Here is a 26,771-nt window from a genome sequence, read left to right as displayed (position 1 = left end):
CCGGAATCTGGATGAAGGGCAGAGGAAGCTCAGACCGCTTTTATTGGAGTGGGAGCTTGAGGGATCAGGGAGGCTTTCCAGAAGAGATGGCATTTTAGCAGGGTCTTCAAAGCCAAATAGGTATTTTCCCAGAGAGTAGGGAGGGGCAGAGGCATTTCAGGCGAGGGTGACGTCCTGTGGTAGAAACAGACCTGGAGGTGGGAAAGAGGGGAAGATGGGCAGGAAGTTTGTTCTGGGGAGCCCTGTGGCTCAGCTGAGAGGGGATGGCAGAATGGAAGGCATCGCAACGTGGACTGGGAGAGGCTGCAAGGGTGCTGATTGATCATTGTAGTGCTATTCTGCAGGCATTTGTAATTAAGTCATCACACACATCTGGAGGCAGACTCTGTAGGACTGCCTCTTTCCATTGCTCTGAAAAGTCTTCTTTTTTCTTTTTGATGAAATCCTGCAGTCTGCTCCGATGTACCAGTACCTGGATAGGAAAATGTTCAAAGAAGCCTACCAGATTGCTTGCTTAGGTGTGACAGACACTGATTGGCGTGAGCTGGCCATGGAAGCTCTAGAGGGATTAGAGTTTGAAACAGCAAAAAAGGTAAGCATCTAGTCAGCATGAGTTGGAATTGGTCCTTGGAGGGTCTCTTGAGGAGGCAGAAGGGATGCAGGTGATATGGAGAGGCAGAAGTAGACTATAACGGGCTCTGGAGTTACACTGATCTGGGTGTAGATCTCAGCCACATCCTCACTGTAAGCCTGGGCAGGTAAGAACCTTTCTAAGATTGCTTCTCTTTAGCGTTGGGGTGACAATAGGCCCCATAGTCACAAAGTTGGGAGGATCTAATGGGATAATGACTGTAAAGCCTGCATAGGAACAATGTCTGATAGATTCTGGCTGTCACTCTTATTACTATTATTTATGTAAAGCACCTAGCTAAAATCCTGGCATATAATATGCAGTCAGTAAATGGCAGTTTTTATTGGTGTCATCATTAGGCCATTTATTAGGCAATACTGTTTTTCTTAGCACTCTGCTAAGTGTGGTGGAAGAGATGGTCAAGCTCTCTGATTTTCACAGTAATGTGATTACTTCCCACATACCTTCATGGAACAATTTATAGACTTGATTTGTTGTGTCATTTCCTGGCTTGGTCTGTTAAAGCTAGAGAAATGGCTGAAACCATTTGACCCCTTTCCTCACATTAGAAGTAGCCCAGGTATATTTCTGAGTTGCATTTCTATCTAGAACCTGACTGAGGTGGATGAACAAATGGTTTCCAGCCCCTTCTCCCCTCCTTTGCCTCTTTGCTTTCCCAGTCAATTAATAAGATTCTGATTTTGTCCATACTACTGGGCTGAACTGAAGGAGTTTCAAAGAGGTTTGTGATACCAGCCTCATGCTAAGTCAAGGCTTGTAGGCATGAAAAGAGGTAGATTGGACCACACTAGGATTCAGAAGCCTGATTGAGAGCCAGCTGTGCCATGTAAGGGGCTCTGTGACCTCAGGCAAGCCACTTCTCTCCCAGTCCCAGTCCTCCCATTTCTAAAATGGGATGGTGAAAACACTCCCACAGGGTCAGTAAGCTTACCTGAGACATGGTAAGGGAGAATTTAAAACTTGGAGTGGCTATACAATTGCTAGCCATTATTAAAACAAGGAACATTTTTGTTATATGATAATTATCTGTATTATATCTTTAGGTCTACTAAGTGTAGGAAAGTGGCAATAGAGGAGGGCTTTCAGAATTCAGGAGGGAAGAAGCATCTCCCTGGAGGGAGCTTCTCTCTCCTGCTCCACCCAGGAATGCCAGCAGGGATGAAGAATAACAAAGGACTCCTAGAGCATGTTTTGTCTGTTTGTAGCATGGAGTGAAATTAAAAGTCTTCACTCTAGTCTAGATTGTCACCTCCTTATACCCAGGAACTAAACGTACCTGGTCTTAATATCACCCTAGATTGCCCAGCACAGTGCCTTAGACAGGTTCAGTGCTCAGCAAATGTTTGAATGGCCAAAAACTAAACTGGAATTACTCTCCATTTATTTAACTCCCTGTTCTGTATCCCCCAAACACTCCCTGAGAATAGAAATGATTGTATTAAAGCTACAAGATTTTTTTAGGTATTTATTTTAATAGGAAAATAATTGTATACTGTGTTTATTTGTACATGTACTACATGATGTTTTGAAAAAGCCACAAGATTTTGACCGTAGACTAGAACTTGGCTATTCTTTGCAAATCTCAAATCCCTTTCTTTCTGTGCTGTTCCACTCAGGCCCACGTGCTTGTGGGTGGTTCCTAGCAATAAGCAGCGTTCCCACTAGATGGCAGAGGAGAGCTGCCTAGCCCACAGACCACTGTCCTGAGCAGAGCTGCAGATGCTTCCCTGTTCCCATATTTCCCTTTGCTGAGGTTATTCACGGGCCCTATCACTCTGACCACTCTGACCAGGCACCCTAACTCTGCAGAATGTGGCAGGCTGAAGGAACTCAGAAACAGATTTTTCACTGGGCAAATCCTAGAATCCAGCACAGCAGAACTAGAAAGACCCTTGGAAAGCGTGTCACTAGCTTGCCCCTTTCCACAAAAAAAATGGCTGGATCCTGGAAGCAGGGAAGAAGTAGGTTCAGGGTCCCCCCAGTGGAAAGCCTCAGAGCTAGGACTAAGGCCTAGAACGCTTCTTCTTTCCCTCACTGCCACTTTGCTGGGCATTTCAGATTTCCCCTCTCTTAGTGCTTTAAGGAAACCCATATCTAGAAGGTGATGTATAAGACCTTCAGCATGGAAACACAGGTACTCTTAGTCCTTTGTACCTTTGCACATGTGATGCCTACCTTGTTCTTTTCTACAAATTCCTTTCCATAAAAACCCATTTGCCAGGTTCCTACTCTGTGATGCCTTATTTAACCCTGCCTTCTGTCACTACCTGTGCTTAGATGCTAATCTATGTTCTCAAGGGTATCTGGTTTGTACTTGTATAGTTCTTAGCTCAGGGAGATTTAATGACATATTTAATCTTCCTGGTTCCCTTTTTAGAATGTGAGTCTCTGAATTGAGGAGGGGGATAGGGGCCAAGTCTTATTCATCTCTGGGTCCCCAGTCTTTGACAGGATGTTTGGCCTTGAGGAACGAAAAGATGAAGTCAGATTGTGGTCATCTGTGAGGCAGCCAGAGGCCGGATGGCTTGCTCATTTCCCCAAGTCTTTTTAGGAGAGACCATGTCATGCAGCTAAGTAGAGGCTGCAAGTGGCCAAAGTTTCTCTGTATTTTAAATTCCAAGGGCTTGTGGAGCTGATGCCTCCTCTAGAAGCATGTCAGCCCGTTTCCAATGGGACAGTGTAAAGAAGCACTGGCTAAGTAGAAATGTTGACAGCAAAATGAAGATCAGCCTGATGTGGTAGGTTGTATTCTTCTAAACCCCTACAGAATCTGAAAGCAGCAAATGAAGTTTAGCTAACATCAGTCTGCCTATTCCTCAGAAACTTCTAGCCATTCATGAGTTAACCTTGGCTTTACTGTGAGTCCAAGAGTTTGCCTTCCAGGGACTTGGAGTGATTCATCCCCCACTTCCCCTCTCCTTCCAGAAACCATTTTTATTCCTTCTCAGCTTTCCCCTCCTCCTTTCCCTCTGCTGGGACCATGGGCTCTGGGTGCCCTGTGTTTATGGCACCTTTGGGTAAGCATATCTATCTCTTGCTTTCCATCTAAGTCATCAAGATGTGTATGCAGTTTCTTACCAGCCAGTACATCTTACACACTCCTGCTCTGATGTCGCTGCCTCAGAGTGTCAGACCAGCTCATTTTTCTGTGGATAGTCTCCCAAGGAGACACCATCACACATTGTAGTATCATAGTTTTGTTTTACCTAATCCCCAAATGATTGATGCAACCAGGGCTTCTTTGCTGTTCTTTGTATGGTCTGATCCTATGAATAAAGCCATGCCTCACTGGGTGGTAGAACCCTCCCAAACACAAGATGATTAATGCTTGCTTTTTATTCTCTCCTTACCAGCTTACTTTCTAGAGCTTGACTTCCCACTCGCAGCTGATCATTGACTTTTGAAGCCAAGAAGGCAGCTGATTTTATTCTTTATTTCTTTCCCTGCAGGCCTTCACAAGAGTGCAAGACCTCCGATATTTAGAGCTCATCACCAGCATTGAGGTAAAAGATGAATTATTCTTCCCTTCTCAAGAAAGCACCAACTTGGTATCAGTCATTGATAGGGAGCCTTTCTAGCAGGCAAGAGCCCTGAGGACATGTGATCAAGCCCACTGGTGGCTGGGCATCTGGGCCACAGCCTTGTACTGAGGGGCAGAGTGGCCACGTAGGGGAAGAAGTGCCCTAGAGCAGGGAGTGCAGTCTGTTGTTTGGTAGCTGGGTGAGGCAGATGGGTTCTTAATCTCTCTGAGCTTTGGTTTCTTGTCTGTGAAATGGGATCAGACCTACCTTGTAGGATTGCTGTGAAGATTAAATAGGTTCTCAGTGACTGGAGCATCTTTGTGGTGGTGGTTAGCTGCTTACCATGCTCTCAGACTCCAATAATCTGGCAGTGTAGGAGGTGTTTCCCAAGTGCACATGACCTGTGTGCCACCCCCAGAAATGGACCTGGGAGAGAGGTCTGCAGGCTGCACAGAGTGCCCCAGAGCTCTGGAGCACCCCCAGTCCTGCTGTTCCCGGCTGAGAACACTGGCCTTGTCAGCCACATCCACACAGGCCTGGGCGGGCTGGAGGAGCTGGTTCTAGGTGTACCATGCACTGGGTGCTGGTAGACATTGTTCTTAATTTCTGTGTATCTCAGTGCTGTCTGACTCATCTGTAAAAAGGCATACATATTTTTCTCCTGAACAGATTTATTGTGAGGCTATGGGAATGTGAGATACATTTGAATTCCCAGATGAGAGCAGTGAGGAAATCAACAAATGTCTTGTCCCTCTAATTCAGTTCAACATAATAAACACCTTTTGTGGGCCAACCCGTGTGCTGTTCCCAGTGGGCAGAGAGCTGAGTAGAAGAGAGGTCTGCAGGAGCTCACAGCCTGCTAAACCTCACAATAGTTGCCATGTGTGGAGTCTGCTCTGTGCCTCATGCACGATCGATGATGGTACTCTGTTCCAAAGCCTCACAAGAACTTAATGAGTCAGGCATTGTTATTATCCTATTTGATGGAGGAGGAAACTAAGGCTTAGAGAGGCTGTGTGACATGTCCAAGGGGCCACAGCCAAAAGCTCAATTGGGATTCAGACCCAGTCTGTCTGTTTCCTAAGCTCGTGCTCTCTAGGCCACATACCTGCTCCCCGCCCACTACCTTCCTCAGCACATTATAAGGAGCATCTATATTTTCTGTTACCTACATGTTAAGGCATCTATCTGTAATGCCCAGTGCTGCTTACTATCAGGGCTGGCATTTTTAAATCAACTATCCTGGATCTAGTGGTCTTAATCTGAAGCCATGGAACATAATTTTTCTGTGTACAAAAGTAACTGGTATCTGTGAGTACCAATGCTTGCTTTTGTTATGTCTTACCAAGTTCACAATGTATGTCTCTTCTATATAAGCTGGGAAATTGTTTAAAACAGTAAACTTGTAAGATTATCTTTTGAAAAAAGTAAAAGTAAAAAAGTAAAAAAGTGCCTTTGAGTGACCACTTTGAGGCCTTAGTTGCATGCTTCTAGGTGTTCAGCATTATTCCAGAAAACAGAGATTCCTCAGTAATTACTTTTGGATGGGTGAGATGTTTCTGTTCTGGTAACAAGAGGAAAATATTGATATGTACCTACTGAACGCACATAGGTCATTTTTATTGATCATGGTGATACTATGTGGTCTAGAATGGATATGGCCTAAATTTCATGCTATAGGAAAACCTATTTTTTTTTTTATCTCACTGCAAGATTTTAATTCGTTTCTATTAGGAGTTAAAGTTTATTTGTTTGATTGCCTGAACTATGTATAGGTTTTTAAAAAAATTATTTCTGTCAGTGGGGAAGCATGTTGCCTCCAGCTGTTAAAACTTTCACCAGCTTGTCTAGGAGTTTGATTCAATGTCTCATCTTCCACTGTGGTACACTTGCTGGAAAACAAGCAAAAGGAAACTGCTGGGGCTGAGGGATTGGTGCTAGTGAGTGTTTGCAAATACTTGAGCTGCAGACTAATGAATGTTCCCTAACACTGGAGGAAGGAGCATGCGTGGTACTTCTCTTTATTCTCCACACTATTAAGCCTCTGTGTGTGTGTGTGTGTGTGTGTGTGTGTGTGTTGTTTGAGACCATTGCTTGCTTCAGAAGGTAGTATTGTGTGATACAAAGAGCATATGGAGTCAGACAGACTGAGTCAAAATGCCAGCTTCATCTGTCCTTAACCTGTCCCTCTTCTTGAATCTCAGCTTCCTTTGCTGAGAGGAAGGTATTACCAATGGTATTGGGTGGTAATACCAATGCTGAGGGTCACTGAAAGGAATAGAGTCCATACTTTTATGCAAAATATATATCTAGCACCTAGTAGATGTTCAGTATATGGTATTTCTTACCTTCTCTTTAGAAACAGGAACAAGCCAGGCTCACGATGCAAGCTACTCAGGAGGCTGAGGCGGGATGATCGTTTGAGCCCAAGAGTTTGCTACCAGCCTAGGCAACATAGCAAAACCCTATCTTTAAAAAAAAAAAAGAAGAAAAGAAGGACGAAATAGGAACTTAGAAAGACTTGTTATCCTATTTAATTGGTTTCCATCTTGGGCAGAAACCCTAAACTTTCTCCTTGTCTGTCATCATCATGGTCACAACTCTGTCAAACCAAGCCTGCAGATTTGGGAGGTCTTGAGACCTTAGGGGTCACCAATGAGTTAGAAGCACACACAATCCAAACTATCCAGTTGTAACCTTGGAAGAATATACAGGAAAGCAGCCCTGAGGAATTTCCATTAAACAAACAAAGGTTTGCATCTTTTTTTGATCTTCACTTGTCTGGAAAAAAATCTGCTTTTGTTGTCAAGCATTCCCACCAGAAACCTAGGTGAGAGACATAACAGCTCAGGAGCCAAACGTAGGTTCCAATAGGAAGGCCCATGGGCTTAACTTGAAATAGTAACACTGAACCTTTGTAAAGGCTGCTTCCTGCCCATGCCTGCAGAGGCCATTTCCTGTGCTTCTAATTTTTCCAGGAGAGGAAGAAGCGGGGAGAAACCAACAATGACCTGTTTCTGGCAGATGTGTTTTCCTACCAGGGGAAGTTCCATGAGGCTGCCAAACTGTACAAGAGGAGTGGGCATGAGAACCTCGCACTCGACATGTACACTGACCTCTGCATGTTTGAGTATGCCAAGGTAAACTACCCATATCCCAGGCCCAAACTGTCATTTGGGGTCCACTGACCTGCAGTGTCCAAGTTGTTTGCCCCAGGAGATGGTGCAGGTGAAAAATAGCAATGACTTCAGAAAGAGTGTGAGCAAATTGGTAAACAGAGGATCTGTCTACTGCCACTGATTGAATCTGACCCAAAAATGACCTTTAAGGATGATACCAAAGGGACACAATATGACAGTTCATACCTTTGTCAGCAACAGAGCTACATGGGCTATGAGTCTTTACCAGTCTATCCCTTTATTAAGTGTTGAGGGCTCAGGGCTTCAGGGCTGTCTCCCACAAATTCTCTCAAACCTTGTCAGGCCACAAAGAATCGGTATCCCTCAGGCACAAGCTGGTCCTACCAACCACATGATGGGTTCACTCTAGCAAGTGTTAGCACAGTGTGCCTCACACCACCCCTGCAGGTGCAGGAGAGCTCCCACATGGTCTCAGTGGGTGATGGTGTAGATTCCCTCTTGTATTTGCAGGGTCCCCATTAAGGTTAGTCCCCAAAATATCTGGGCCTTTAAAGGTACATGTGGAAGAAGAGCTTCCTGGACCAGGTTCCTGATGATGGCTTGTGTGAGAATGAGGTACACTGAGTAGCCCAGACCAGTCAAGACATTTGCAGTTCGGCCTAATGCAAGGTTAAAAGAGCCTTGGGTGCATCGAGCAAGGATGTTCTTCCTTCCACAGAGGTGCCTTTGTTAACCTGCCTTTCCCAGTAGTGTCAGAAGAGGCTCTCAGAATGTTATTAAGTGAGTCATCAGCCACAACCAATTAGTGGCTATTAATGGTAATTACCTAGCTCTCAAGTTCAAGATGGAAAATCCTCCTCATTTTTTTCTTCTCTTCTGTTCCCAAAGATGGCTGTGATCCTCTACCATCTGTTAGATCCTAGGGCTGCAGGTTGTATGTGGCTCCCTGTGATGGGGCCCAGGAATTATTGTTCATCAGCACCTGCACAAGCCCCTGGGCCCCAGCCTGTCTTTCTACCTTGGTACTCCTTCACACCACACCTCAGATCTAGGGCACCTCAGGTTCTACATTTTTTTCTTTGTCTTCCTTACCCTCCACCATACTCTCACCACAAACATGTACAAGATTTCATAATACATTCATAGTGAGAACACCTAAATTAGCACATCTCTCTTTCTGGGGATAAAATTTTAACTGGGGACAAAACCTTTAACTGAAGGATCAAAACCCTAGGTAGAATTTAGGCATCAGGAACAGCTGGATCTGGTTGTTCTTTGCAACCAGTGGCATTTCCCAGAACCCCTGAAGCCTCCCCAAGTAGGCACTGTGGTGCACTAGAAAATGCCTTGCCTTGGCACGCAGAGAGCTAGTATGAATCTCTGTCCCTCCTGTGGGACTGATGACCTGGGGAAAGGCTTTTCACTTTGCTAAGCCTCCTTTCCTCCTCAGCGGGTGACAGTTTAGTTCAGTTCAGTTTAGTTATGAGAATTGCACAGAATAATTTATGGGAAAACCCTTTACAAATGCCAAGCTATAGAAAGATTAGGAAAATGAGAGAGGCCAAGCATGACCATGGAGTGGATGTTCTTGAGACTTCTCCCTGGCTGGCCCCACTCCTGCCTCTGCTCTGAGGCCCCTCCTAACACTTTGGGTGGGCTTCATGCAGCCACAGTCTCCCACCCAGAAATGCAGCCCATTTACACACTCCATCTGGTCTGTCTCTCTATGAAGGTAAATACTCTGGGACTTGTTTTTGGTTTTAGTTTTTGATCACAATTCCAAGTAGGTTGGTTCCGTTTCAATCTCCCCTCCCATCCCCCACCTGGTAGTCTGAATTTGAGAAAATGTGTACATACACATTATGTTGGGGGGTGGGGAGATCCAGTGCTTATTAACATGGCATGTTTTTGTTTACTTGAAAATTGCTTCCCAAGATTCAATCTGGTTTTCAGAAAAATTTTAAATTACATTCCCACATACAAATAAATTGTATGCTTTCTGGATAAGTGACATGTTTATATGGTGATAAAGGGAATTATAATGCTCTTAACTCTTATGTAGTATGTCCTTATCAAAATCACCAAGCATAAGAACACTGTTTAGTCTCATTCATCACTCAGCACAGCCTCTTTCTGTCCACTTCAGGACATAGTCTTTGCCATAGCCCCCAGATAACGTGTAAATTAGCTTCATGGATCCAGAAAGCCTTTGAAAACCCAGTTTGTTGAGCCTTGAAGGAACCATTTAGACTCAGCTTCAATTAAGTCAGAGCTCCCTGAGCTGGACTGCTGGGCTGAAGGAGGCTCCTTCAAGCCTGTAACCTGTGTGCCTGGATGGTCTCACTGGGGCAAGGACCCAAATTTATGGCTCCTTCTTAGCCTCTGATCCTTCTTACTACAGTCATCCCTAGTCCACCGGGCACTCACGGAAGTCCTTTTGAAGGCTATTTCTGTTCTCTTATGATGCTTGTTTCCCCCAGCTGCTAACCTCGTTTAACCAACCAGGTAGGCAGTTTCCAGCTTTGTGTTGGCATGAAGAGTGCTTGTAGTAGCTGCCAAGGGTAGAGGGTGTGTCTGCAAAGGCCCGAACTAGGCATAGCAGTGGCTGCAATCTAAGCCCCTTCCCCTTTGCAAACTCCAGAGGGAACCAAAGGCTGGCTGAGGCACACCTGTGTTTTACTGGGACCCTAGCTTCAGGGTAAACAACATCCCTTCTTCTCCTTAAAACATTTGGCTGGCTTAGCCCGACCTAATATATGATTTTAGGAGCTACACAATTACCCTGAAAGCAAATGGAAAAAAAAGTGAGCTAATTGTTCAAGTGGGTTTTTAGCATATGTTGACTGTACTTTCCTGACAAATGAGTGTTAATCATGGGGAAAAGAGTGCTTTTTTTATACTTTGTGAGGTTGACACAGAGCACTCTCTGCAGGGTACATTATTCCTAAGACAAACTGCTTCTTACTCGTAATGCAGATCTGGGCTGTAAGCACGCTCCATTTCCCTTTCTGAAATCTCTACTTTTTAAAATGTCAGCACCAGTGCTGCCTCAACTATGGCAAACTCCCACATATAGATTTTGGACTACTTTATCCTGAAAAGAGGTGATTTTCTGAGCTTGTTTCCCACACATTGTAGGGCCAACCCAGGAAAGCTTGGCCTTGCAGAGGCCCCCTGTGGTGGTGGAAGGAACACAGGCTCTGTAGCCTGACCCCTGAGCCTCTGGGATGACAGGCATCTCTTCCTTCACGGGTTCTCTCCTGGACCCCTTCCCCTGCCTCAGCTCCCCCCATGGCCTCCTGCTGTACACTGCTGGATCAGGTCCACCCTGCAGACCTGACCTCAAAACAGGACCCCTTACCATTCAGTTGAGAATTAATTAACCAAGGAGAGTTTTGCTTGTTATCTGTCCTAGGCAAATACCTGGGGCTAAGCTAGTGAAATGATTCTCTAAATTCAGGCAACAAAACATTTCAGAAAACAGATGCGACTCTTCCATTGTGGTGGTGGTTGAGGAACGGCACAAAAGGCCTAACTGAGAAATCTTTAAATCATTTTGTTTGTGTGAGTTTCGGGGATCACGTGTTCATCTCCACTCTGAGGCATGTGGTATCATCCATACTATCCGAATAAAGGTCATAGGTATGGTATTTGAAATTGTGCAACCAGTTGTCTAGTCACTATTTAGGAATAGTAGCTTATATATGAAGCTGTATCAGTGAGACATACATACAAAGTAACCCAGTCATAAACCCTCTACAGTGCAGAGTTCCAAAGTGTCTGGAAAGTGTTTAGCTGAAGAGAAGGGAACGAAACATTGAGAGCTGTAGTCTTTGATACTGTCCCAGTATCCCCCAAGAGCACCTGTAGGGCAGTCCATAATTACTCCTGCTGGACACCTGGGACTGCCCCCCACTCAGCCTTGCAGGGATGGGCTCCTGCCTGCATCCTGATTGCCTGCTTCAGCCAAATGGAGCACTTCCTTGCTCTGGCTCTCAGCAGCCTGACGTAATGCTGGCACAGGAAGTTCTAATCCAGAGTGTTTTTGTTTGTTGTGCTTCCTCAGGATTTCCTTGGATCTGGAGACCCCAAAGAGACAAAGATGCTAATCACCAAACAGGCTGACTGGGCCAGAAATATCAATGAGCCCAAAGCTGCTGTGGAGATGTACATCTCAGCAGGAGAGCATGTCAAGGCCATCCAGATCAGTGGCGACCATGGCTGGGTTGACATGTAGGTTTCAGTCCCTGCCCCAGGGAGCGTTTGGCAGCATGTCATGTCATGTCAACTCTTGATTTTGACTAACAAGGGAAAAAATCGTGTTTCTCTAAATATCTAACCAAATGTGATGGTAACTAGGTTCTTTGGGAGCACAGAGATTGAAGAAGGCAGTCGCTGTCTTTGTGGAGCTTATCGAGTCCCTGGGAGAAAGGGTGGTGAGTGCTGAGGAGGGGCAGACACCCCAAGTCAGAGCTGCCATTTGCTGAGTGCTCACCACAACCCAGGTGCTGCGATAACTTTGCAGGCATTTGGTTCTTTCCCCACACCCTCAGAGTTAGTTTTTCCAGGCCCTTCTTGCCAATGAGGAAACTGAGGGTCAAGGGACATGTTATCACAGAAGTCCAAACAACCAGGAAGTCTTGGAGCTGAGCTTCAGGCTCTGATCTGGGTGATTTTAATGCCCATAATAGTATAATGGTAGGTACCAAAAAAGAACAAGAAAAGTTCCAAGTACATGAGGAAAGGAGAATTCCTGTGGGAGGAACCATGGATGTCTTCTGTTAGGAGGTAGTCTTTGCATGAAGGAGACCTGAAGCGTTTCAAGAGGCAGAGACGATCAGTAGAAAGGGAAAGGATGTTCAGGCAGGAGGAACAGCGCAAACAGGGTCAGCTGGCTCTGGTTGGAATCAAAAGGTGTGTGGGAAGGGGAGGGTATGGGGGCTGCAGGCAAGGGGAACTGGGCTGGCCACACCGGGAAGGCCTCAGATCTAAACTGAAGTGTTCAGATTTGTGCATTCGTATGTATGTGTGAGCATGAACGCACTATCTCTGACTGAGGGAGGACAAAGTGCTCCTGGGGAGGTCTGCTACGCTAAGTTCAAAGTCCAAATCCTCCATAGGGAGGACTTGTTCCGCTAAAGTCCAGAATAGAGGGAGAGGAACGGGCTAGGGGTGGGGCTGCATGGAGGCACGAGGGATTTGGTCTTGGGACTCAGTGTAGCAGACCTCCCCAGGAGAGCTTTGTCCTCCCACAGTCAGAAACAGTGCATTTCATGCTCACACACATGCATGTGTGTGTGTGTGTGCTGCCACAGCTGGCAAAGGAAGAGAGGAGAGGAGGGACTCCTGAAGTTGGCTCAGTCTGTGCCCTAAATGCTGTGGGTTGTTCTGGAAGCAACATTGTGGTCCACAGGTAGCAGTGGCACCCAGCCAGGCCCTGGGGATGAGAAGGGGCTGGTTGATCAGGTTGCCCCCTTGAACTCCACCATGTGGTTTGTGTGTGGGCCCTTCACAAGATGGGTGACCTATCACTCCATCTTTCTTTTGTCCAAGAATAAAGTTTTTTAAAGACAGAGGCATAGATTTTGCCCCCAAAATTATTCTTTTCACAAAGGAGGTGATACAAAAGAGAGCCAGGCAGATTTAGGGCCTCTCCATTCTCTCCTCAGGTTTTTTATATGTCACTTTCATTTGCAAGTGCTATGTATCAGGTTACCCTAGGGATACTTAACTAGTTCAAAAAAGAGACATTAGCATGATCCATCCCTTTTCCAGGTCTGGCTGTTAAAGGTGCCTTTCCTCCAGGAACATTTGGTTTGAGGGGTAGGGGGTTTTAAGGTTCCAAGGGGCTGCCTGTGCCACCTTTCCCTAAAAATGTGTCCTTCTCTGCTGAGCAGTATTATTTTTAGTTGCTATTATTATTCTAACTGCAGAATGACAGGCCTCCCTGTGCTGCTCTGTCTCTAAGGCAGGGATCTGCTACAGCTGCTTCCCTTTCCTTTCTCACAAAGAGCAGGCTGGGTAGAATCCCTTCTCCTGGGAGAGTTGATTTTACTCCAAACCCCAGCCTGACTAGAGGGAACAAGCACATTCCACCCAGCCCTCATGTCCCCATGAGCAGTGGAAGGCTGGTCACCACTGAGAACTTAGTGGTGAGCCAGCTAGTCCCTGAGGCTCCTCACTGCGGTCAGCACCTTGGCCAGGAGGAGGACACAGGCCTTTCTTCCAGAGCTCAGAGCAAGCCCCGCGCATGCCTCTTTCTCTGGAGGGCCATTCATTGAAGAATTCTCACACCTTGGCCTCTGCTTTCATGTGAGAATTACTGTGGTGGAAAGAGCACTTTACCACTTCCTGGCTGTGGAGTCTTGGGCTGGGTGTTTCACCTTCCCCCCTAGACTTCAGTCTTCTCATCTGTAAATGGAAATAATAGTACCCACCTCAGGGTAGTGAAGTTTCAGTGAGATCCCACATGAGAAAGCTCATGGCGCCATCTTGGTACCTGGCAGGGATAAGTGAACATTTGTCCCCAGATCCTGCTGTGGATAGATTAGTAACTCCTGTGAAAGATATAAGGTGGCAACAGCATCTTTTAGAGCCTTCCTCTCGTGGTCCCTGGCAATGTTCCTGGAGTATGTATTCGCTCATTTAATAACCACCCATTGAACATCTTCCAGGGGCTGTGGTACTTTATTAGCATTGGGGACAGTGGAATGAATGGACATAGAGCCTGCCCTTGGAAGATCCAAAGTCCCCCCACCACTTCCTTCCATCAGGCCCATTCACAGTGGTCTCTTTCCTCCCTGCCCTTCCTACCCCTCCAGGTTGATTGACATTGCCCGTAGGCTGGACAAGGCTGAGCGTGAGCCTCTGCTGCTGTGTGCTGACTACTTCAAGAAGCTAGATAACTCTGGCTATGCTGCGGAGACCTACCTGAAGATCGGAGACCTGCAGTCCTTGGTGCAGCTGCATGTGGAGACTCAGCGCTGGGATGAGGTGAGAGGAAAACACGCTTCATGGGTTTGGGGCTCCACCTGAGCCATGAGAAACAGGCAGGTGAGTAGAGGGGACTTTTGGTGTTTGCATGGGGAGGAGCTGCCCTCATCATGGAATGAACATTGGAAGTCAGGAGACTTAACTTTCAATTCTCTGAACCAGAGTATCTTGGATGGCCTTTCCATCCTAGCTTTCCATTTGTTTATTCATTCATTCATTCAGAAAATCTTTATTGATTGGCAGCTCTGTGCCAGTCCCATAATAAATACCAGGGATGTGAGTGTTAACATGACAGCTTCAGTGCCTGCTGTTGGTCTGAGCTGCCTCTGACCAGCACTGCGGGCTCAGACACGTCGCTAATGTGAAGATGCACCTGTGTGACATTTAAAACCTGCTGGGTAGCATTTTGGCAGAAAAGTGCTATTCATACTTCTCAGATACAGACTGTTAGAGCCATTTCAGGAGCCAGCTCTTCCCCTCCATTTTTGGCCCCACCCCAACCTGGGCTTCTCTAGTGTGGGAGCAGGTGAGAAGAACCAGCCAGGCCTGTGGGATAGGCAGCCAGCCTGAGGCCCCTCTTCAGCTCAGCTCCCACCCTTCAGCTCCCGGAAATCCATTCCCTGTGGGATTAGATTAGGGGCCTTGCACATGATCCTCACCCTGCCCCACCCACCCATTGTGGTCTATTTTGCAGAGTGATAGCAAGGCCTTTTCTGGGTAAGAGCTATCTGACTCTTGTCTTTCCTCTGGGTAACTCCATTTGGTGAGGTGACAAGGTCACTGATGAGAAAAGGTGGGGCCAGGGACAGAGGCAATAATGGCTTCTCAAGATAAATTTTTCAGGAGATTTCTCAAGCAGCATAAATTAGAGCATCTTAGAACCTGTGCATCAGGCAGACTTTCTTCCTGTGGCTTGTTTCTGGTTCTCCTGGCCTTACAGGTGGTTTGAGGGCTTGGGTGAAATAGTCACTGGGCCCCATATAGCACCAAGCCCACAGTCATCTTTGACAGCTAATAAGCAGTGATGATGATAATGTCAATTCTATTTCCTTAGGTGTCGGCTGCAATTAAAAGAAATCTGTTTGCAGCACTGCTACAGGAGCCCACGCAAACCCTCAAAATAAAATGTTTCCGATTCTGTGCCGCTTCTGTGGTCCAGAAACAGACTGTGTTGTTATTGAATCCAGTCGCTTGCATATTGCTGTTAATTGCCTTTTGTTTTCAAAGAGCTGATTTGTTTTTGCATTTCTGGGGTAGTTGAGGGGGGAGGCGCTCTCCCCCTCTGAGTTGTCAGGTTGGCAAAATATGACATCCCTAATGAATTCAGCCAAGTGCCATGTTTTCATGGGGGCTGCAGGTACTGCTTTATTAAGACTGTTTGCTCCTTCCTCCAGGCCTTTGCTTTGGGTGAGAAGCATCCCGAGTTTAAGGTTGACATCTACGTGCCTTACGCTCAGTGGCTAGCAGAGAATGATCGTTTTGAGGAAGCCCAGAAAGGTAGGCCACATAGACTGGCATCTTGCAGAAGGGGCAGGGCAAGGCACTGCCAAGACACACATTTTAGGAAGGTTGCCAGGCCCCCTCCCATCTGTAGGTCCCAAGATAGGTGACTTCATCCTGGGGATGTGATGTGTTTGGTGGACCTATGGACCAGTGAAAACAACATGGGCGTTGGAGTTACACACACCGGGGCCATCACTCCCTTGCTACAGGACCTTAAGAGGTGCTGTCTGCTCTGTGAGCCTCTGCTTACTGAGCAAAGTGCTGTGCACTCCAGTGAATCTTCTGATTTAATCCTCACAACAGTCCAGTGGCATAGGTACCGTTATTGTTATTCTCATTTCGCAGATGAGAAAACTGAGGGTTAAACAGGTAAAGAGATTTCCTGAAGTCCCATAGCTAGGAAGTGGCAGAAAGGTAATTGGAGCCAGGGTACAGTGAGGACAAAAAGTAGAGACTGCCAAAAAGTGTGCCATAGCCTTGCCTCCACTTGCCTCTGCTGAGAATAGAAACTCAGTTTCTGTTTCTGGCTCAGATAAATGAGTTGACCTCTACTCCTCAGCATTTCCATTGGTAAAATGGCTGCACAGGAGGTCTGACAGCATCTGAAATAGGAGCCAGAGCAAGTATGAAGCTTTAACTGATAATGTTAATCACAGTTTAAAAAATTGACTGCCCTGTGTCAGGCACTGGCTGGGCACTTAACCTACATAACCTTGAATCTTGCCAATAGCCCTGCAGAGACAAAGAGGCTAAATGTGCCGTGCAAAGGCACAGATTAGCAAGCAGCAGAGCCAGAACCAGATCAAGATCTGTCTGACTGGGGAACCTGAGTCTTCTATGTTTTACTGCCTATTTAGGAAGTCTTCTAATTGAAGTTGGGTGTGTCATACTCCATAGCATCTCATTTACACATCTATATGGTAACAGTTGCTACCAGCGGACACATTGCAGAACAAATGTCTCCCTGTTGGAGCTTCTCAGCTAAAAATCCCCATTGAAGGACAGTGTGTTCTCTACTGCTTCAACATTTCCAGAGTACCCAGTTGCTGAAGTATCTGCATGTTTGGGCAAAACACATCAACCTATCCATCTGTCTGTGTCTGCCCTTCCAAGAATCCATTGCCATAGTAACTTGGTACTCAGACAAGAGATTGGAGATGAGAATGGAACAAAGGCCAGACCTTTTCCTTTGCTAAAGGCAGAGGATTTGGATAATCTGAATGCCCATGTGTGGCCAAATGTCACAGCTACGAGTGCTTCACTGGCAGCCCCAACATCCTGAGGGGCTGGCCAGGTAGTAGGTACTCAGAAAATTTCTGTTAAATGGATGTAGGAATGATTGAGAAATTTCTTTTACTTGTTTTCACAAATGTTTGGTTTTGAGAAGCAAGCCAGATCTTTCAAGGTTGTCATCAGAAAGCACTCAGTTGAGTTGGGCTCGGTTCTGTGACCTTGGTGTGGCACTTTACCTTGCAAAAGCCTATTTCATTGCTCATTTAAGAAGGAAATAATTTTCCCTTCTTCATAAGTCTGTTGTGAGGATCCAGTGAGGTAATTGGCAAAAAAGCACTTTGTAAACCTCCAAGCCTGGTAAAGTGTCAAGTCTTTTTAGTGTCACCTCAGGAGTCACAAAGCTTTGCCCTGGAATGGAGCAGGGGGCAAAACCTCACTGAAGATGAGCAAGTTTCATCCTTAGACTTTGCCCTGGATTTTGGCCACTTAGGTTTTTCTTTGTGCCATGCCTTCCTAAAGTTGGTTGTCTTTCCCAGCCAAAAAGGGGTATATCTCACTGTACTTTTCTCAGGATGTAGCCTTGGTTATTTATAGCCTTCGGCCTGAGAGGCGGCATCTCAGCAACGAAGTGCTGCAGATGAGTGTCCTACTTCCAAAGCAGTCTCTTACAAGCCCCGCAGAATTCTATCCTGTCTCCTGTCTCCCTCCCTGAATTGCATGTGCTTTTGTATCCCCCACCCCCCAGCATTCCACAAGGCCGGGCGGCAGGGAGAAGCAGTCAGGGTGCTGGAGCAGCTCACACACAATGCTGTGGTGGAGAGCAGGTTTAATGACGCCGCCTATTATTACTGGATGCTGTCTATGCAGTGCCTTGATATAGCTCAAGGTAAGTAAACATCAGCCAGGCCACTGTTCCCCCGCCCCCTGCTCCGCTGTGGCACCAAGATAAACATCAAAAGAGCTGGGACATTTTAATTAAAGCCCTTGGCTTGTTTATTGGGTGTATTGTCCATAGCCTGTCTTGTGATGGCATAATCTGGTATGTCATCTTTTTCCAGTTTGCCCATAAGTATAAGAATGGTATGAGGGCAATCCTGGGTTACGGTTGGGAGGTCCAGCCTGCGTTGCTAATTCAGAACATATCTCTCCCTGCTACCTGGGAGCCCATAGTTGGGCCTGGATGAGCACTGGTTTAAAAAAATTTAATTAAATGAAAAGATGAGCAAGAAATGGCTTTACAATAACATGCTCCAGATTCTCAGTCATCCCAGGCAGAAAAATGGTTTCAGTGTTGCTTTTCTTTTTCCTTTTTGAGACAGCATCTGGCTCTGTCACTTGGGCTAAAGTGTCATGGGGTCAGCCTCGCTCACAGTAACCTCAAACTCCTGGGCTCAAGAGATCCTCCTGCCTTAACCTCCCAAGTAGCTGGGATTACAGGCATGTGCCACCATGCCTGGCTAATTTTTCTATTCTTAGTAGAGATGGGGTCTTGTTCTTGCTTCAGGCTGGTCTCGAACTCCTGAGCTCAAGTGATCCTCCCACCTCAGCCTCCCAGAGTGCTAGGATTACAGGTTTGAGCCACCACACCTGGCCCAATGTTGCTTTTTTTCACAAGACTTCACATGATGTACTGACAGAGTTCTGGAAGCAGAAGGGACAGGGAGATGTTCTCCACTGAACCAGGCCGATGCAGGAGTGGGGAAAACACTGGAATGGAGACTGCAAGGTGACTTGTAGCAAGTCACAGTCAGTCCTTCCTGGGTTCCGCATGCCCATCTGTACCATGGGGGTGCCCCTGTCCCTGTTTCCTTCATAACATTGCTGGGAGCATGCCTCATGGAGCCGTGCTTCTAGTTTGAAAACCATCAAGCCCAGGTGTAAGGTGGCATTTTTCTGTTCTGGCCAGTGGTTTGTTTTTCTGATAAGGAGTAGCACCAAGGGAAGAGGCATGAGGTAAATGTGAATAAAGTGGGTGTCTGCTCACTCACATCCTGCCAGGCGCTTCTGGCATGTCTGGGTGTCTTCTCGAAGCTGGTGCTTCCTCAGTGGAATGACTTGGGAGGGTCTGGTGTGAGATCTGGAAGAGTCCGGAAGAAATGTTCGCAGACTCTTCCTGGCCATGTGCTCTGCCCAGCTGAGACTTCACCATCCTGGGTTGGCCTCTGCTCCTAAAAAATACCTTCCCCATCATTGCATCTTTTTGCCCCTCCCCCTGGCATAGGCCCTGTGTTGCAGAAGAACCAATACTGGCAACAGTGCTGTCACCTGACCCTTCCTCCTGTGGCAGTCGGCAGCCATAGATACTGTTTGACATGTCTTTATCCCTCTCGCCCCACTCCCCTCTGCACATAGCAGATCCTGCCCAGAAGGATGCGATGCTCGGCAAGTTCCACCACTTCCAGCACTTGGCTGAGCTGTACCATGGCTACCACGCCATTCAGCGGTACACGGTAAGGTGGCGGGTAACCCACTAGGCAATGAACTGCTGAGGAATCCTAGTCTCTTTTGGGGAGAAGAAGTTTGGTTTTCCTTGATCTGCTACTTGTCTGACATGCAGCTAGCTATGGGTTTCTGAATTACAGTCCAGAGCTGAGTGGGTAATTCTAGTTGCTTGGTTCAGGTGTTGATGACTTGGGCAAACTCTGGATTAGCCAGACAAGGTGGGTGGGAGTTCCATGGGGTCTTCTCCTCTAGGAGGGTGAAGGCCCAGTTATGCTGTATGTTCCTGAACAGTTTGCTTTCTCTGTCTGGCCTTTAGTTTCTTTGTCTATAAAACAAGAGGGTTGGCTTGGTCTCCAGAGACCCAAATAGTTCTCCTTTTTAGTCACTCCCTGATTCCTTTGATGAAGCCTTTTTAAATCTTTCTGGTGGCAGTGGGGAACAGTTGACAGGTTGTCAACAGCCTCTTCATCCTGTTTGTCTCCTGAGTCACTCAACAAATGTTGATTAAGCTCCTACAGTGTGAGCTTATCTTGTGCTGGCTGATAAACTGGGCAGGTATCAAAAGCCAACCTGAATTGATCACTGACTACATATTAGGCAATGTGCTAGGGGCTTTATTTTATCAACTCATTTCATCCTTTCAACCATACTGTGAGTGTGTTCATCCCCATTATACAGATGAGGAGACAGGTGCTTGACAGAGAGGTCTCATAGCTAGTAAGTAGCAGAGCCAATACTAGAATCCCAACATGCTGGCCCTCCTCTCTCACTTAGATAAAGTGGGCTGGTAGGTTGTTTAAAAGGTGAACTCAGGAGACTTCACGCCCCAGCTGTACCATGTGACCTTGGGGCAAGTCATTTACCTGTGCTTCTGTTTCCTTCTCTATAAAATGGAGATAATAACAGTACTTATTTGATGGGATTGTGGTGAGGATTAAATAAGTTAATATTGGAAAATTGCTTAGAAGAGTGCCCGGCACAGTGTGGCCCTGGGTAAGTGTCAGCTATTCTTATTACTGCCCCAGTAGAGGGTTTACACCAGCTTTCCACAGCTGCACCCTGAAGGCTGAGTATCTCATTGTTCTTTGACCTCTCAAACGCCCTTCCTTCCACCCTGGGAATTTTCTTCCTTCTGATCTTGGCACATTTTTTGCCTTTTGGGAAAGTCTTGCAAGAAAGATTTCTCTTTTGATGGGCTCTGCCAGGCCAGTTTGCTTTACCTGAGATAAGACCCTCTCAGAGTCCCTCTTCTCTAATCAGGTGCTCACTTGGAAAGGAGCCACCACAAAAGGAGTCCAGACTCAACTTAGGCTTGGAAGTCAGGGCCCACCTCAGCCTCAGTTTCCCTAAGCCAGCCTGGAACCCGGTGCTCAGTGCTGTCCCTCTGAGCTCTCTCCCTGCTCTTTGTCCTCCCCACACAGGGAGGCACAGGGCTGGGCTCCTCTCTCTGGCAGCTGAGCTCTGCTCCTGGACCTGTGTGGGGCTGGGAGCTGAGGGGCTTTACACCAGCTGAGTCTTCTTCATTGGCCCATTCCTTCACTCAACAAATGCCTGCTGTGTGATGAGGCCTGGGGACACAGTGGGGAACATGACATCGTCCCCACCCAGAGGAACTCACAATCTAGCAAACAGGATAGTCCTTCAAGGGGAAAGCTTAGAGTCCTATGAGGAGACTTCCTGGAGGAGATGGCCCCTAAGCCAAGAGGAGGGAGACCAGGAAGAAAGTGCAAGTGAAGAGGAGAGGAGGAAGGGCATTCCTAGCAGAGGTCACAGGCTGTCCAAAGGCCTGGAGGTGAGTGGTAGCGTGGGGGCCAGCATCAGGGCCTGGCAGAACAGACTGGAAGACTGGAGAGGAAACGGCTGGATCCTGCCTGGGATGGTGGTGTTTTTCCCAGAGGAGAGGCACTGATCCTGAGGACGCCCCTCCTTCTATTCTCTCTGGACATTTCTCAGCCTCCACACCTAGTGCAGTAGAACCAGAGGCAGGCTTCATCCTGGTTCTCACCCTGAAAAGGATGTGGTCTCAGGTTTTCTTGGGTGCTTGGAGCTAACAGAGGCTATAGAAATTTAGGAACTGAAGAGAAAGTGGTCATCTCTGAACCAAGGGAGTATAGAGCAAAGTGAGTCCTCAGAATTTAGACCAGTTAGGGGCTAAGCCCTGGTGGCTCAGTGATGATATGGCCTCCTAAGAGGATCCTTCAGGGAATGTCCATTTAGTAACATTTAAGTGCTCACAAGGGGAGGTGTGGCTGGCCTATTTTAACCCTTGTCATCCAAAGCTTTGTTACATATCAGCAGTCTCAGCTGGCACGCAGTGTGCCAGACTCCTTCAAAACAGGGTATTCTTTTTTTTTTTTTTTTTTTTTTGAGACAAGAGTCTCACTGTGTTACCCAAGCTAGAGTGCTGTGGCATCATCCTAGCTCACAGCAACCTCAGACTCCTGGGTTCAAGTGATCCTCTTGCCTTAGCCTCCCAGGTAGCTGGGACTACTGGCATGTGCCATAACGTCCTGATAATTTTTCTATTTTTAGTAGAGATGGGATCTTGCTCTTGCTCAGGCTGGTCTCAAACTCCTGAGCTCAAGAAGTCCTCCAGCCTTGGACTCCCAGAGTGCTAGGATTACAGGCATGAGCCACCACACCCAGCCCAAAACAGGGTATTCTTAACCTTTTATGATCCCCTCCTAATAGAAGATTCCCTATGGTCTGCTGTGTGGCGCTTCTGGCAGCCTGTAGGTAAGACCAGTTCATTCCACTAATATGTGCAGAGTGCCTCCTGTGAGGGCCGGTGCCAGGGAAACAGGGATCACCAGTTGAGGAACCCCACATGTGTGTGTGGTGGTGCACTGGTCAGGCTGCTGTTGGATAGCAAAGAACAGGCATGTGATTTCATGCTGGAAACGGTCAAATGCCTCCATTTAAAGACAGGCTTCTATCAGTGCTCAGGTCCTGAATTGCATAATAGCTCTTCTCTTTTAGAGCTAATTGGAGGCACCTTGGGCTCAGGGCAATGGGATCATTACCAACCCTGGAGGCAGTGCAACTTGGGAGAAGATATTCTTCGGCTTTGGAATCAGATCTGGGTTTGAATCCCAGCTCTGTTCTAGCCAGTAACTTGGACAAATCATCTCTGGGTGTCGATCTCCTCATCAGTACCATGAGGATAAAAATGCATACCACAAGCTGGGCGTGGTGGCATGTGCCTGTAATCCCAGCTCCTCGAGAAGCTGAGGTAGGAGGATCCTTTGAGCCCAGGAGTTAGAGGTTGCAGTGAGCTATGATTATGCCACTGTACTCTAGCCTGGGTGACAGAGCGAGACCCTGTCTCAAAAAAAAAATGCTATGCCACAAGACCACATGAGACAGTGGCTGTATGGTACCCAGCACACAGTAGGTGCTCAATAAACAAAGCCACTCTTTTGTTGGAGTAACTCCAAGTTATTGGTATCTTCCCTGTGGCCTGGACCAGCAGCAGCTCAGTTGAAGAATTCAGCCCCTGTTTGCTGTTCTCTTGCTGCAGGAGGAGCCGTTCAGTTTCCATCTTCCTGAAACCCTTTTCAACATCTCCAGGTTCCTGCTGCACAGCCTGACCAAGGACACCCCCTTGGGCATCTCTAAAGTGTATCCTTTCTCTCACCCCACCCTCTGTCCTACCCCTCTTGTCTAATGGCCCCGAGAAGTTCTTTCCAGAGCACTTTCCTGGCAGACCTTCCTTTCTCCAGCAGCCCTCAGGGAAGAGAGCACGCTTGCCCTCCTGCTGTTGTTTTGCTGCAGAAGTGGCTCAGCCAGGGAGGCTGAGGGGCCAGTGCCAAGAGAAGATTAGTTTTCAGGGCTCTCTGGGCTGAGCCCAGCGATGGCTTTCTGGCCAGTGCACTGTCCCAAGCCCTTCCAGAATCCACAGATGAGGGTTTGACCAAAATGGAGGAAGCATGAGGCCTTCAGGCTTGGAATCTTGGACCCTTCCTCAGGTTGGGGAGTGGGAAGCATTTGTTCAGCCCAGGTGTGCAGAGTAGCTGCTGTGCCCCACTGGACCAGGCTCCAGGTGACAAAGCTGCCATCTTGTTAGAGAGGCCACAGGTCAGGGCCTGGTCAGTGGATGTGTGGTGTGTTTGCAGGTAGAACGAGGCTTAGGCTGGGGTCAGGGAAGCTGCCTGGAGGAAGAGACGTCCATCTTGCAGGCTGAGGCAACCAGGGCAGGCCCAGCATGTGGAAAGGCACAGAGGTGGAGGCGAAGCAAGCGTGGTGTGCGGGAGGGCTGGAGAGGCAGCAGGACACTGGCCTGGGGGTTGCTTCTCCTCTTCCAGCCAGTGAGGACCCCTGAGGGGCAAGAAGCAGAGAAGTGACTGAAGGGCCTGTGTGGCCCAAAACTACCAGGAAATGACCAAAATCTTGAGGTCTTGAAAGTCATAAGGGACATAATTATCCCTGTCCTCTTCTTAATCTCCTGTTCTCTCAGCCCCTTCCCAGCCCCAGCCCCACCTTCTTAAAGGAAACCCCTCCCAGGAGAGGGCCCTGTGGTGAGAGTTGGCCTCCCTAAAGGGTTGTAGCCCATCATTCTCATTTCAGGGCAAACTCCCCCAAGTCAAGAGGTGCCTTTGCTGCCTCAGACCCCTGCAACTGGCCAGTCATCTGTGTCCCAGACAAGTGGCCACAGCCATGCATGCGGAGCCTCAGCACCTGTACCCAACCTTTCCAGCAAGTCCTGTTTAAGTCAACAGAGTTTGACTAAATCCCTGCCGCAAGCCTCACCCTGTGCCATCCACTGGGGATCTGGAAATATCTCCTGACATAGTCCCTGAGCAGTTGTGGAGGGCCACGGTGCAGGAGCCCTTGAGAGGGACTGTGGAAGGGTCAGCCAGGCAGGGGAGGGCAGCATCTGAGGTGACCTGAGATCAGAGCCTCAGGCCAAGGTGCTCAGAGGGGACCCCAGAGAACAGGTGAGGCTGCCACCCAGAAAGCATCCAGCGGGCCCTTGGTGAAGTGTAGGCAGACAGATACTGTGTGCCCAGTGGCCGCTGTGAGCCTCGCCTGAGGGTGGCTCCCCGGGCAGTGTGGACCAGACCCACCCAGCAGGGCTGGAGCGGAGGGCACTTGGTGCCAGGTGTCCTAGGGTCTGGCTGGCAGGCTCAGAAAGGCAGGAAGAACCATTTTGGCCTGGTCCAAAACAAACCATCAGCAGACCCAGAGAACCTAAGCAAAGTTAAAATATTAATGGGAACTGCACTGTCTTTCTCTCTGGAAAAATCCCTGAGCTTTCTCACAAATGGGCAAAGCATTCCTCCAGGCTCCTTCCCGTGCCCTACTGGCACCAGCACAAGGCCCACTCCAGGGGTAGGCAGTGCCAGCCAGCTCTTATGGCTGGGCTGGCCTTTGCCATCCTTAACCCTGTCAATGGCAGGAACACGCTGTTCACCCTGGCCAAGCAGAGCAAGGCCTTGGGTGCCTACAAGCTGGCCCGGCATGCCTACGACAAGCTGCAGGGCCTGCAGATCCCTGCGAGGTTCCAGAAGTCCATCGAGCTGGGCAGCCTGACCATCCGCTCCAAGCCCTTCCACGACAGTGAGGTGAGGACATACCCACCTTGGGCAGGAGCCTTCTCCTCCTCCTTTCCTCTTGGGATGTCTTCTGATGACTTCCTGCCTGGCCAGGGTTCCGTTTGAGAGATGGCTATACTCTCTCAAGGTTCTGTGCCCCCCAGCCCTGCCCAAGCCTTGGCTGGCCAACTCTTGCTCCTGCCTCTCCTCTCTGTTCTCCACACAGCCTGCTGTGCTCCAGCTCACAGGCCCAGCCCGGAGCCTGGCCTCCTTTGCTTCCTAGTCCTCCCCAGGCTCCCTTCACACCTCCATGCCCGGATGCCTCTGCCTGTACCTCTGGCCGGGCTGCCGGGCTGACCCTCTCCTAGGAGTCCCTGCCCTCCCCACCCCCTTTCTGGAACCAGGTTTGGCTTTCCAGCAAATCTTCCGCACAGTCTCTGCAGTGGGTGCTGTGCCCCAGCCTGCTGTCCTTCAACCCCACAGCTGCTCTTTCCCACAGTCCCCCCTCTAAGCTCAGAGCAGGGACTCAGCATCAGACATATGTGCTCGAATCCCAGCCCCACCATTTTCTAGCTATGCTCAATCTTTCTGAGCCTTGATTTCCTTCTTTTATCACAGTGCCTGGAACATGGTAAGTGGCTGGTAATTGGTGGCAGTGGTTATTGTTGTTCCTGCCAGGAGAATAGAGCCCTGCCTGTGAAGTGGGTCCCAGGTGACAGGACTTCAGATATTTCTTTAGGCCTTTCTCCTGCTTCACTATAGCACAGAGCACCCTGGGCCCAGGCCCAGTGCCTCCTCCCTGCTCACTAGGTGGCCTTTCCTCTTTCCAAGGGGAGGAGGGAGAGGCGGACATGTGCCACCTCTGGTTTGCTCCCTCAGGCAGTCTTTGGTGCTTGTGTTTTTATAGGAGCTGGTGCCCTTGTGCTACCGCTGCTCCACCAACAACCCATTGCTTAACAACCTGGGCAACGTGTGCATCAACTGCCGCCAGCCCTTCGTCTTCTCTGCCTCTTCCTACGGTGAGTCCCTGTGTCCCTGCATGTGTGGATAAGGCAGCCAGAGGTGGCTGGGCTCGCTCCACTGCTTACTGGTTGCAAGATGTTGGGCAAGGCCCAAAGCCCGCTGAATGTCCTTGTTTGTAAATTGGGGCAGTATGACACTCACCCTGCCTGACACCCTGAGTCATTGTTAGTGTCCCCAGAGATAGGACCCAGTGCTGCCCAAACCTGAAGCACTCACTTCTTGGAACCTGGTGCAGGGCTTTGCGTAATGAAATGCCCCAGGAATAGAGGCCTGTGGTCATGCATTCAGCTGGGAGGCTGAGATGGGCTCTCAAGGCCCAGCCCCTTCGATGTTGACAAAGGATCCGAAGCCCTTTGCCAGTAGCTGAGCAGAAGCCACACGGAGAGAGGGGGGAGCCTGCCTGGGGTGGGGAAGGAACTCTGTGGTCTCCCCACCTCCCTGACCACCAGTCCCCTCAGCACCCTCTCCGTGCCCTGTGCCCTCCAGAGGTGCTGCACCTGGTTGAGTTCTACCTGGAGGAGGGGATCACTGATGAAGAAGCCGTCTCCCTCATTGACCTGGAGGCACCAAGACCCAAGCGGGAGAACAAATGGCAAGAAATTGCGAGCAACAGTATCCTGTGTGCTTGGCCATTGTGCAGTGGCCCTGGGGCAACACAGCAGGCAGGAGGGCTGAGCCCAGGGGGTGGTAGCCGCTCTGCGTCTAGCCCTGTGGCCTCAGAGAGATTGGA

At 48.4% G+C, this 26,771-nt stretch overlaps 1 protein-coding gene across 3 annotated transcripts in view; it reads left to right on the top strand.

The window, feature by feature from the left end:
- The window catches only part of IFT122 (intraflagellar transport 122), an 85,622-nt gene that overhangs the window by 56,035 nt on the left and 2,816 nt on the right, over positions 1–26,771 (top strand). For 2 of the 3 annotated variants that reach the window (XM_075996304.1, XM_075996306.1), the window contains 12 exons: positions 452–592; positions 4,102–4,155; positions 7,152–7,313; positions 11,380–11,546; positions 14,135–14,306; positions 15,701–15,803; positions 17,788–17,928; positions 19,395–19,492; positions 23,005–23,105; positions 24,883–25,048; positions 25,926–26,037; positions 26,528–26,653. In XM_075996304.1, the coding sequence (XP_075852419.1) occupies positions 452–592; positions 4,102–4,155; positions 7,152–7,313; positions 11,380–11,546; positions 14,135–14,306; positions 15,701–15,803; positions 17,788–17,928; positions 19,395–19,492; positions 23,005–23,105; positions 24,883–25,048; positions 25,926–26,037; positions 26,528–26,653 (1,543 nt within the window). The remainder of the gene's footprint in view (positions 1–451; positions 593–4,101; positions 4,156–7,151; positions 7,314–11,379; positions 11,547–14,134; positions 14,307–15,700; positions 15,804–17,787; positions 17,929–19,394; positions 19,493–23,004; positions 23,106–24,882; positions 25,049–25,925; positions 26,038–26,527; positions 26,654–26,771) is intronic. The other variant, XM_075996305.1, reaches the window with a different exon arrangement.

The sequence above is a fragment of the Microcebus murinus genome, chromosome 21 (assembly GCF_040939455.1).
Source record: "Microcebus murinus isolate Inina chromosome 21, M.murinus_Inina_mat1.0, whole genome shotgun sequence".
NCBI classification, from domain to species: Eukaryota; Metazoa; Chordata; class Mammalia; order Primates; family Cheirogaleidae; genus Microcebus; species Microcebus murinus.
Note: the sequence above shows the minus strand (reverse complement) of the source record. Positions and strands in the feature narration are given on the sequence as shown.